This window comes from Solanum verrucosum, unplaced genomic scaffold (genome assembly GCF_900185275.1).
Source record: "Solanum verrucosum unplaced genomic scaffold, falcon-dt-bn FXZP01000235.1, whole genome shotgun sequence".
NCBI classification, from domain to species: Eukaryota; Viridiplantae; Streptophyta; class Magnoliopsida; order Solanales; family Solanaceae; genus Solanum; species Solanum verrucosum.
In genome coordinates, this window is record NW_026019948.1 from 1817751 (window position 1) to 1830375 (window position 12625).

Genomic DNA, 12625 nt, shown 5'->3' on the forward strand with positions numbered 1-12625 from the left:
GACACCTCTAGTTAAAAGTGAAGTAGTAGGGGTTGAAACCCAAGACCTTTGGTTAAATGTGAAGGCTAGGGCGGAGTTAGGTGGGAGTTTGTGGGTTCGGATGAACCCAGTAACTTTTCCGTAGACCCTATATTTGTACTATAAAATTAAATAAATATATATATGCATATTAACTCGTAAACCTCTAACAAAATTGATTGATAGCTTAGTGGGAAGGAAGGAGTAGTAGAAATACTTTCCACATTACAACTGTGAGTTTGAATCCCATTATCAACAAAAAGTTTTTTTTTCTTTTGAGAATCTTCAAACTCCTAATTCTGACTCCGCCTTTGTTTGAAGCAGTCTAGTGTCCCATTACTGCACCACAACTTGGTGCACTTGTATTTATACATGTCTATATATACTTTCAGCTTCATCACTAATTATATACACACTAGAAGTACTATTTTCTACTTTGATAGTGTTAGCATATATAGTTTGGGTGTGTTGATTTCATTAACATCATGAAGATGAAAATGATATTATCATTATTAACATTTCATTGTTGTGTAATCCATTTAATTTCAGCCCAACTTCTTCAAGTTGGTTTTTACAATACAACATGTCCACAAACTGAAACTATTGTTCGACAAGCTGTGCAGAATCAGTTCAATAGTGACCCTTCCATCACTGCAGCTTTGCTTCGCATGCATTTTCATGATTGCTTTGTTAGAGTAAGTCTACTACTTTATGTTTTTAGCTACGTATATCGGAGAAATCAGGATTTTTAATAAGTGATTCAAAATATGAATCAGTAAACGTACGAACTAGCTAGTCGAAGATCAGGGTTAAACATTGATTATATATACATAAAATATAACGAGTCATAATATTACATGTTTACTAATTGACAACATCATGAATGTCAATATCATTTGAACATTTCTTGTGAAATAAATTGCCCAAAATTATATCTTCACTTGGTATCGATTCATGTCTTTGTTCTATATGTCTTTCAAAACTATAATTTTTCATGTAGTTAGATTTCTCTATTAATAGACATTCTCTCTTTTTATATACTTCATTTTTTTTAAATGCATATTTTATCCTTATATTATCAATCTGTCTTCTTCTTTTTAACTTCTTTAAAATTAATATATTTTCCATTTTTTGTTCTATGTAACAAATTCTATCTATGTTGCATAGAATATAAAGGGAGGAGAATGTCAATATTTCAAAACTCAGGGGTATATACGTCATTTGGGAGTGTAAATGATTTTCATCAAATAAGGAAACAATCTTATAATTCAATTTGGAATTCATGTGATGTTTAAGAAATTGCATGAATGTCTATAGAAAAATAGATATACAATCTGTGTACATCTTGATATATATTATTGTTTGCATGATTAATTTTGTTCCTAAAAATGTATAACTTGATTTTAGGGATGCGACGCATCGATACTCATAAAGTCAATAGGTTCTAAGAAATCAGAGAGAGAAGCTGGCCCAAACAAAACAGTACGAGGATTCGAGTTGATCGACAAAATAAAGAAAACCCTAGAAACATCATGTCCATCAACAGTTTCATGTGCTGACATAATAACACTAGCAACTAGAGACTCTGTAGCATTAGCTGGAGGCCCAAATTATCCAATTCCAACAGGTAGACGTGATGGGCTAATTTCAAATGCAGCAGATGTAAATTTACCAGGCCCATCATTAACAATTCCACAAGCCCTCCAATTTTTCACAAATAAAGGACTTACTTTAAATGATATGGTCACACTATTAGGGGCTCATACAGTTGGAATCGCACATTGTAATTTTTTCCAAGATAGGCTATCGCCCGTACCTGATAAAACTATGGATCCTACATTAGCGGCTCAGCTATTGAAAACTTGTGCTAAAAGTTCTGCAACGGCGTTTCTGGATCAAAATACGTCTTTTACTGTTGATAATGAGTATTATAGACAAATTATGTTACGTAAAGGTATATTGACAATTGATCAAGAGCTTACGTTGGATAAGTCAAGTGCTCCAATTGTTACGAGTTTTGCAGCTAATAAGGATGTATTTAGCCAAAGTTTTGCAAATGCAATGATAAAAATGGCAAATATTGATGTTTTAGTGGGGAGTGCTGGAGAAATTAGGAAAAATTGTGGGGTTTTTAATCAGAAGGCTAATCGCAAGGTTGTTAATTAGGAAACATATGCTATAATATAGTATTTAATTTTGAGTGTATTATTTTTATTTTACTAAAAAAATAAATATAAGGTGTATGTTTTTGCATTATTTTATATATGGGAATTGTAAAATAACTTGGTAAGATATCGTTTTTTGTATTGTTACAATACCTCCCTTGTAATGTTATTATGTTAATGGAGTGTTCAATAAAATATTAAGTGTGGTTTATGTTATTAAAAAAAAACTCCTAATGTGCAAATTTCCCTTAGTTTAACTTAGATATATTTAACTAGCAATTATATATTATTAATTGTTAGCAAACAAGAAATATATTCCAAGCAAATAAATTAAGAGAAATAAAAAATGACAGTGTAGAGTTTTATTTCTTGTTTTTCTCAAGTGTCTTTAAGTATATAATTCATTACCTATCATATCATAATTATATGTAAATTATACTGCTACAAAAATATTGTTGTAACTTGTTAGGTTGGGTTAATATGACATTAATACATGAACATGTGGAGTATGGATATTAATAACATAATGGTGGGAATTATGAACATTTTTCCTTAAATAGTACTTTCTATTTAAGAAACAAAAGGAGATTTTCGAATTATGTGATTTTAAATTAAAGATGTGTGTAATTATTTAAAATCTTCTAGTATTAAATTTTACATGTAGAATATTAAAATTAGAGAATATACTAAATATTAAAAGAGATTCGTTTTTTTTAACTTTAAAAAACACTTAAATTGAGACGAAAATAATACGCGAAATAGTCAAGCAATAGTTCTTGAGAAATCTCGGACTAATACACGTTAAAAGGGAAAATGCCAAAATGGTCCTCCTCCTACCAAACACAAAAAACTAATTCGAATGTACAAACAACACAAAGCACATTATTATTGGTGCTAATTATATTCTGAAATTACATTTTCTCTAATTATATTTCTTTGTGAAAAATATTGTTTCGAATGTGTATATATATATATATATATATGACGAAATAGATATATGTATCTTAGATACATGTGAGTCAAATTAGGTGAAATTTATTTGTAATACATTTTATTAAAACATGATTCACTGAGATACACTGACTCTCTTGCTCGCATCTCTTCTCTCTCGCTCTCCCGCCCACCTCTCTCCTTAGATATTTGTATTTCAAAACGTATATATCCAGTATCAATTTCATATTTTGTGTATCAAAATTTATTCCATTTGATATCAAATATTTAGTGCATTAATATATAAATACATATATCTACTGTCAAAACATACACTAATACATCAATATATACATCTAATATCAAAATATGCACTCATACCTTCATTAATTGCCTCAACATGTCATCACCGATATGTAGGGGTGTTCATGGTTTGGATAAAAACCAATCCAAACTGAAAAATCAAATCAAATCAATTAAATGAACCGATTTAATTTGGGTTTTGGTTTGATTTGGTTTTAGATTGTTAAGAACCGATAGTATTTGGTTTGGTTATGGTTTTGTTCGAAAAAAATCGAAGAAATAACCGAACCAACAAGTTATATACATAAATTTTATTATTATGCATACATAATATATTATATTCATAAACAATTTTAAAGATTTTATATATGTTTCATCAAAATTTATTTATAATTTACTTATGAAAGAAAAAATGTCCAAGGTGAGAACATTTTTCTTATTGGTTTCATGTATATGAGTGTCTATGAAAATTCTTTGTGGAACTGAAAATGTCATTGTCTCTTTCTTCTATGCCAAAATAGTGAATTTTGAAGTTTTATTCAGTAAATTCAATGATCGAAAGCTCTGTAATGCCAGTCATTCTAACTTTTTTTCGTTTAAATGGATTGTTGTCATTTTTTTCATGTTTTGAATGAATTATTTCTTTTATTTTTATGTATGGTTAATAACTGAATAACTGAACCAAACCAAACCAAACCAAAACCGAAAACAACCAAATTGATAAATGTATATTATATTTGGTTTGGTTTGGTTTTGATAATTTTAAAACCGATTAAGTTGATTTGATTTTGATTTTGACCAATAATCGATCCAAACCAACCCGTGAACACCCCTACCGATATGTAAGTATTTTAAAGCAAGGTAAAAAAAATTATTACGTATGGTAAAAATGTTTGTCTAATTAGATAATTTCCACTTAATAAACCAAAAAGGGATCTTCTAAAATCATAAACACATAGACCATAGTATGAAGTAGTAGTATAGTTTAACTCTTCTTGGAATGACACATGTTTTTTGGACTTTGGTACAACGAAGTTTCCTTTCTACTTAGAGTGGGAATTGTTGTCTCATTATCGAAACTTCCAACTAAAAACTCTTTTGTTCTTTTTTTTTTGTTTAACTAATTGTTTAAGAGTGACAACACATTTACAAAATGTTTGTGAGATGATAAAATACTCACTCTTTCTTATTGTATGTAATAGAATTATCATTTCGAAGGTCAATTAATTTTTGTCTTCTATCTGTGTTTCTTTTTTTAAAACACATAATATATAAACATATTTTTTTAACTTAATTTCAATTTATATTTAAGTAGAATTGAATAGAGCTAACTTAAATAGTAGTAATATATATATATATATATATATATATATATATATATATATTCTTTTAATCGTATGATTAAGGCATGTGATTATTAAAAAAATTGCACCATTGATTTTAAAATACGACACACGTCATACATTTTATGGAGATTGAGAAGCCGCATTCCATTTTAGCATACGAGTTTATAAAATGGATGATAAATTAGTAAATTTGAATCCTACACAGAAAAAAGTACTCATATTATTAATTATAATCACTTCTCTAAATATTAAATTTATTGTATTCAAAAGATTATATCGTAAAATTGTCATTCTATTTATTGTTACTAAAAAAGGTGTATCAAGTCGATACTTGATAGGTAAAAATAGACATAGGAGGCACATATTAGAGGAAACAAATATATATCTTGACATGAAAACCTAGTTTAGGCTGTTAGTGCAAATCCAATAAATAAATAAAAACCTAATTAATGTGTGCACAAGATATTAATGTCCATTTAAGACAATCTTTTTTGGAGAAAAGGATAGACACTCTAGTACTTAGCTACTAAAAGAATTATTTATATACAAGTTTAAGGACTAAAGAAGAGAAAAACTAAATACAAAGTGTTTCCAAAAATCACTTTTTAGAAAGAAAAAAAAAACTAATTTAAAATGATTTACAGTAATTAAATGTAAAAAGAAATGATGTCATGCACCTCTATTTGAGGTGTGCTTGTTGCGAATATATATAGGACCCGTTTGATCATGAGAATTATTTATTTTTTTATTTAATTATTTATATATGAGATTTAATCAGCGACATTACTTGATTATCTATTTTATGATAGTTTTCTTTTAAAGCAGATTTGATTGTTTGAGTCAGATAAATTAATTAAGTTGAGTGATTTTTCTACTTTTTAGAAATTAAGGGCATAAATCATATTTCATATTTATTTTTCTAGAAAAAGTACGTTTAAACAACTAGATATTATTTGCAAAAACTATCACCAAATATAACTTCATCTTCAACTCCAACTTCATAAATTCGAAAAAAATATTTACTAAATTATAGTTTCAAAAACTTAATTTAGTTAAAAGATGATACTTATATAAATAGGTCATCAAGGCCATTTGAATCCCTTATACATTTAGCTCTCTCCTCTCTTCTCTCTTCTCTCTTCTCTCTTCTCTCTTCCCATTCATAATAATGAATTTTTTTCCATTCCATTTCAAGCCAAAATCACCTCTTTCTATATTCCTCAACATCTCTTTCCTTTTTCTACTCATATTTTATACTCTTACTTCCAATGTTACTTTTAGCCAATCTCAAATTAGACACATCCATTTATCAAACACTAACAATAATGATTGCTCCAACTTACATAAATTTAGTGATGCACAATCAAAATGTACCTACATAAAAGAAAACATGAATTCTTGTTCTACAAAAGGGTATTTGAATTATCTTCAATTTTTCTATTGCACCTTAGGTACGTTACCAAAATTAGGGTACGTTATCCTAGTTGTATGGCTTATTTTGTTATTTTATTTGTTAGGTAATACCGCGGCGGAGTACTTTTGTCCTTGTGCTGAGGGTTTATCTAAAGTCATGAATCTTTCCCCAGCTATAGCTGGAACAACTCTTCTCCCTCTAGGAAATGGAGCTAACGATGTTTTTTCGAGTATCATATCGTTCACTCGATCTAGCAATAGTGGCACTGTGGGGCTTAATAGTGTGTTAGGTGGTGCATTTTTCATTTCTTGTTTCGTTGTGGGAGTTATAAGTATACTATTGTGTATGACTACGTCCCAACTTGGAGTAACGATTGATAAATCGAGTTTTATTAGGGATGTATTGTTCATTATTTTTACATTATCATGTCTTGTTGGGGTTATTGTTGTTGGGAGAGTTAGTTTGTGGATAGCAATTTGTTTCTCTTGCATTTATGTTGTTTACATTTGTGTGGTATGTGCTATGCATTTTCTTGTTAGTAAGAAGGAGGCGACTAGAAATGTGAATTTACATGGCAAAGAAGATGATGATGATGGATTTGATCGCGATGTTGAGGTACCATTGTTAGGGTGTATTGATGAGGAGAATTGTTCAAGTCATGTGAAACAAACCATACAAATGAATTCTCCTCCTATAGGCGCGGCCTCATCATCTTGTTGCAAATTCTTGCATCATTTTCTTAGTGTTGTAGAACTGCCCCTATACTTGCCAAGAAGGCTAACCATCCCGGTTGTTAATGAGGAACGTTGGTCCAAGCCAATGGCGGTGATTTCAGCAACATTGGCACCAATTCTTGCAGCATTTGTTTTAAGTCTTACAGGAGAAGTCATAGATTATTCCAACACGAACTTAGTCATTGTCATGACATCAGTTTTTGTTGGACTTATCTTAGGGAATGTGGCATATTTTTCTACACAAAACTCTAGTCCTCCAAAGAAATGCTTGTTGATTTGGCTTCTTGGAGGATTTGTTATGAGTACTACATGGACATATATTCTTGCACAAGAATTGGTATCTTTGTTAGTCTCATTTGGATATATTCTTGGTATAAACCCTTCAATTTTAGGACTAACTGTCCTAGCTTGGGGCAACTCAACTGGTGATCTAATATCAAATGTTGCTTTGGCATTAAATGGTGGAAAAGATGGTGTGCAAATGGCATTATCAGCTTGTTATGCTGGTCCATTATTTAACACTTTGATTGGTTTAGGTGTTTCTCTTGTGCTTGCTTCATGGTGGGAGTATCCAACTTCTTTTGTGCTTCCAAAAGATCCTTTTCTCTTTGAAACTTTGGGATTTCTTATACTTGGCTTACTATGGGCTCTTGTTGTTTTGCCTAAGAGAAATATGCAACCAGATCACTTACTTGGTGTTGGACTTTTGGCTATTTACTTTTGCTCCTTGTTTCTAAGGTTTGCAAAAGGTTTTTAGTATGGAGTTTTAAGAGAATTATTATATGTATATAGTTTTCATATTGTGAAAAGACAAGGATGTTTAATTATATGAAGTGTATGCATGGCTTGTATAATAAACAATATTTAATTGGTTGACACATTATTAAAATGCTTCAAAGTTCTTTTCAATTAATATTCTTGTAATTATGGATGAAATTTTGTTTAGTCAAGGTTCCTATTATACAAACAAAACTTTGAAGAAATTTAATGTGGAAGTTAATTGATAGAAAAGTTGGAGGTAAAATTTTCAGAGTGACGGAAAATATTTTATTCATAAACTTATATTCAGATTTTTCATTACTTCTCACCGTAAAAATTAACTAGAGGCATCTATGTTTATGATAGTGAAAAATCTAGTTTAATTAGAAATTAGAAAAGTCATTTCTATATTGATTTAACTTCTAGACTGGAATTATTGGTACGCAAAATTATAGCGAATTAGGATTTGAAGGTTATCGGCATCATACTACGTTGTAATATAAAATGTCCAAAGAGGTTGATATATGATAAATATATCATTCATTTATATTTGTGTTTGATCAGTTTTTATATTCTAAAAACACCAATAATGGCATAACTATTTATATTACATACATATTTATATTTTACGTAACAACCAAATTAAAATAAATGAGGCCAGAGAATTTCATAAACATAATTTTAGTAACTGACAAAGTCATATGTGAATGGTTTCACTCACAATAACAAAAAAATTGAAGAGGCCGAAGAAATCAAATGAAATTTCAGTCTAATTTTCATGTCTTTGTTGTATTTTATTTTGCAAATAAAATTTTTCAATAAGATTCAAATTTTCATAACTTGACTATTTTTTATGTGCATTTAAATAATAGAGCAAAGAGAAAGAAAAACTTATGGGATGTTATCTAAATTTTGACAAAGCGAAAAAAAGAGTTTTTTAAAAATTGAAATCAGAAAATCATTTATATTTCATGCTTAAAATAAACGGAAGAAAATGAAGTTAACAAAAGTTAATAAACGAAAGCTCAACAAAAAATCAAATTAAAAATGGAAAAAGGTTAACAAAAAATAAATTAAAAAGTTTTTATAACTAAGGTCACTGATTGTTTCGAATGCTAATTACAATATCTATATTATTGCGTACATGGACTAATGAATAAGACGTTTGACTTCTAATCAAGCGATTATGTATTCGAATTTTATTAGGCGTGAGTCATTTTTTTTCCATAAGAAATAAGAAATGCAATATAATCAATACATTTACAATTTCATCCAGAATCAATGTAACACTCAATGAATTTTAAATTGAACTTTGTGATTCATTTAGGGAATGAAATTAGCAAAAGTATAAAAAGTCAAAACCTTCTCTATTTAAGGTAAAAAGTCAAAAAAAAAAATGTTACTAAAGAGAATGTAAGTTCGTTTTTATGCTGTCAGACTAATTTTTATTAAGCCAAAAGGTCAAAAAGCCTGTTTTCCAAAAAAAGGGTAAGTTGTTTGACGTTGCTGAAGCAGAAGTTGGTGAATGAGCCATTTGACTCTTATATGAACATCTCAATAAAATTAGTGGTTTAAAATTAAATTTTAATAAGAGGCCTTAAATATATACACATAAACATAAAAATAATAATAAATTAAAGTTTTCCTTTTTATTGTTACATATTACTTGTTATTAATGTAGTATCCTAACATTAAGTGTTAAATGTTAAATGTTTAACTTCACATAATGATAATAATACTATATTTATAAATATAGGGACTTATTTTAGTTAATAAAATATTTTTCAGTTGTTTACAATATATTACCTTGGATGTTGTTGTAAAAAAATTGTTTATTAATATGAAAATTTGACTTGTTTAATTCAATGTTCTAACATATTTCTAATAAAAAATAGATAGTTCTTATTTCCTTCCCCTTTTCAGTTAAATTTTGTATCATTTTTATATAATCTTCAACTACTATTTTAAGTAAATTTAAAAACATAAAATTCACTAAAAATATTTTGAAAGTTTTTTTAAAAAATATGTGCTATCATATGTCCATAAATAATTCATGAAAAATTATAGAGACAAAAAGTTTCACTCATCATAGGTAGGATTGTTCATGGTTATGGTTATAAAACCAAACCGAATCGCAATCTGAATCAAATCGATCAAAAAAAATTGATATTTGGTTTGATTTGGTTAGGTTCAGTTTTAAATTTTGAAAAACCGATATTATTTGGTTTGGTTTTGATTTTACTAAAAATTAACCGCAAAAATAACCAAACCGAACCGAGAAGTTATATATATAAATTTTATAATTATTTATAAATAAAATATAAGTATTTTGATAAATTTTAATTAACTTTAAGTCTTTAATTTTACTATTTTCTGAAGCCTAACACTTAAATTTTAGCCCAACTATTTAAACCTTATCTAAATCCCTCAATATTCATTATTTTAAAGATCACACTTTCTCTGTTCTTTATAAAATTTTCTAATGTAGCATTGAATAATTTAAAGCTCAAGCCAAAGAAGATGGTAATTGATTAGTTTTGACTATGAAATATTGATTATTATTTTTTTGAGAAGTAATTTCTCAATATTTTAAGGTGTAATTTTATTGAAAAGTCTATTGATAAGATGTTGAGATCTCTAGAATATTGAACCAACTTTATGCTATTGACAATGAGTTTTTTACTTTCTAAAACTTGGTACATTGGATGAATCACTTTGTTCATGTAATAGCTTATTTGTGAATTATTCATGTACTAAGTGTTTGTGTCTATCGAGATGCGTATGTTCCTCAACAAACTTATTACTTTTGAACAGAAAAAAACCGAAAAAACCTAATCAAATCGAACCAAACTGATGATAATCAAACTGACGGATCATATTTTTTTGATTTGGTTTGGTTTGGTTTAGAAATTTAAAAACCAATTTAAATTGATTTGATTTTAATTTTAACTAATAATCGATTTAAATCGAACCATAAACACCCCTAATCATAGGTGAGCAAAGGCGGCGCAAAGAGTATACGGGTTTATTCAAAACTATTTTGTTTGAAAAATTATATGATATATATGCAAGGTTAAATTTTTTATTTTAATATGTATTATGTTTTGACCCCCTTAACACAACGTAATAGCTTTATCTGAGCGGTTAATGAGTTCAAAATTAGTTGAACGTAGCGAGTTTGTTCCACGACAAACTTTTTCTTTCTTGAGGTGTTTTTTTTTATTATTATTATTAGAAAAAGTGATGTTTCAATTCAAAAAAATGGCCATAACTATATAATCTTTCTACTATATATTCTATAGGAGAGAGTTTCAGTTGGTGAACCAGGCAGGAGGTCAACATGTCTGCCTGTTAGGGTATTTTATAATTTTAGCTTTTTCTGTGTAAAACACATGGAGTTCAAATTTCTTATGGCTATTAGCTCACCACTTGCTTTTTCAGACAAATTCATCTCTCATTTTGCGACTTCTGAAAAAATACTGAGAATTTCTTTCATTCTTTTGATTAGTGTTACAAGTTCAGGTACGTTTTTACCTAAAGCGCTTATACATATTTTTATTTTCGATCTTAATGTGTTTCAGAGCACAAGTATTCTCGCATCAAATTGGAGGAATATGGCAGCACAATACAGGACACAACTAATAATATTGCTCGATCTAGATATATATTAGTAAGTTGATTTCGAATTGTTGAAGAAGAATTGTGTTTGTTTTTTTTTTGTTATTATCGGTTGTTTCTCTTATTGTGTATTCAATTGTCGACGGGTTGTGTTTGAGGTTACAGGGTTATTATAGCATATTTGGCAATTCAAAAGTCAAATGCGCATTCATATATAAATTTTCAACTTACTGATATTGCTTTTTGTATTATTTTTTTTTACCTATATCAGCATATTGGCTGTCTATTATCTAATTGTTTTTATGTTCTATTTTTAAAGCTTTAATTAAGGTAAAAATGAATATGTTGAGAAGATATTCCTTATGTAGCAACTAACTTTTACAGGAGAAAATAATGTCATACCAATCACATTATTCATGCACTATGTTATTTGTGACCTTTATATCATACAATATGATAATAACCTGTTTCAATGTAACTTCCATTTTATGTTCCCATTCTTCATAACTGAGCACTTAAACACATTTTATGTTCCCATTCTTCATAACTGAGCACTTAAACACATGTCAAAGTGTTTTTATTAAATCCTTCCAACTCAAATTTCTATAAAGTTTTTTTTTTTTTTTTTTTACGTATTTTCAATCGTCCATTATTTATCAAATTTCAGAATGAAACATGGCTAGATGCCCACATGCATAATCGATCTCCTATTCAATTTTTTGTTGTCCAGTTACATTCCACAATCTATAGAAGACATTCCAATGGGGAAAATGTCCACATGCATTTCAAAGCTTTATGGGTAAAGGAAGATTAAAAATGACAAGTCTTATTGTATTGTTTTAGGTTAGTTCTTTTTCTCAAGCTTGTGTTTACATTTCTGTGACTCAGTTAGATTAGATTCTTTTTCTAAATCTAAAATAAATTAGATTCTTTTTCTCCAATATTCATCTTTAGTTTATTTCTAAAATTAGATTATGATTGTTATTATTTTTTTGCCTTTCCTTCCTTTAAATGTCATTTGCACAAGTATTTCGTTTTTTCTTCTCAGAAAAAAAAAAAGATTACTTCAAAATAACGTACTATTTTATTAATATATTGTTAATTTAATTTTAAATGATAACTTAGCTTTTATATATATATGTAGATTCATTTTTTTATAAACTCATTTGACATTACATTTAGATTATTTTTTTCGATATACTCGTTTAATGAATTTTTTTACTATTCACTACTTTAAAACATTGAATCACTTTTCTCAAAATTCACGATTCGCCATTATTGGTGAGAACTGAGAACTCGTAATTTTTCAGTCCCACACTGTATTAAGTGATACACAAA

General features: G+C 28.3%; 2 protein-coding genes across 2 annotated transcripts; both read left to right on the forward strand.

Moving 5' to 3' along the window:
* The first annotated feature begins 442 nt into the window (after positions 1–442).
* Positions 443–2240, forward strand: LOC125812994 (peroxidase 44-like). Its single transcript, XM_049492487.1, has 2 exons — positions 443–713; positions 1426–2240. Exons 1-2 carry the CDS (start codon positions 504–506, stop codon positions 2182–2184), a joined length of 969 nt encoding a protein of 322 aa, XP_049348444.1. The 5' UTR covers positions 443–503; the 3' UTR covers positions 2185–2240.
* Positions 2241–5904: 3664 nt separating this feature from the next.
* Positions 5905–7672, forward strand: LOC125812924 (cation/calcium exchanger 1-like). The gene has a single exon (XM_049492400.1). The coding sequence runs from the start codon at positions 5931–5933 to the stop codon at positions 7665–7667; it is 1737 nt and encodes a 578-aa protein (XP_049348357.1). The 5' UTR covers positions 5905–5930; the 3' UTR covers positions 7668–7672.
* Positions 7673–12625: the final 4953 nt, after the last annotated feature.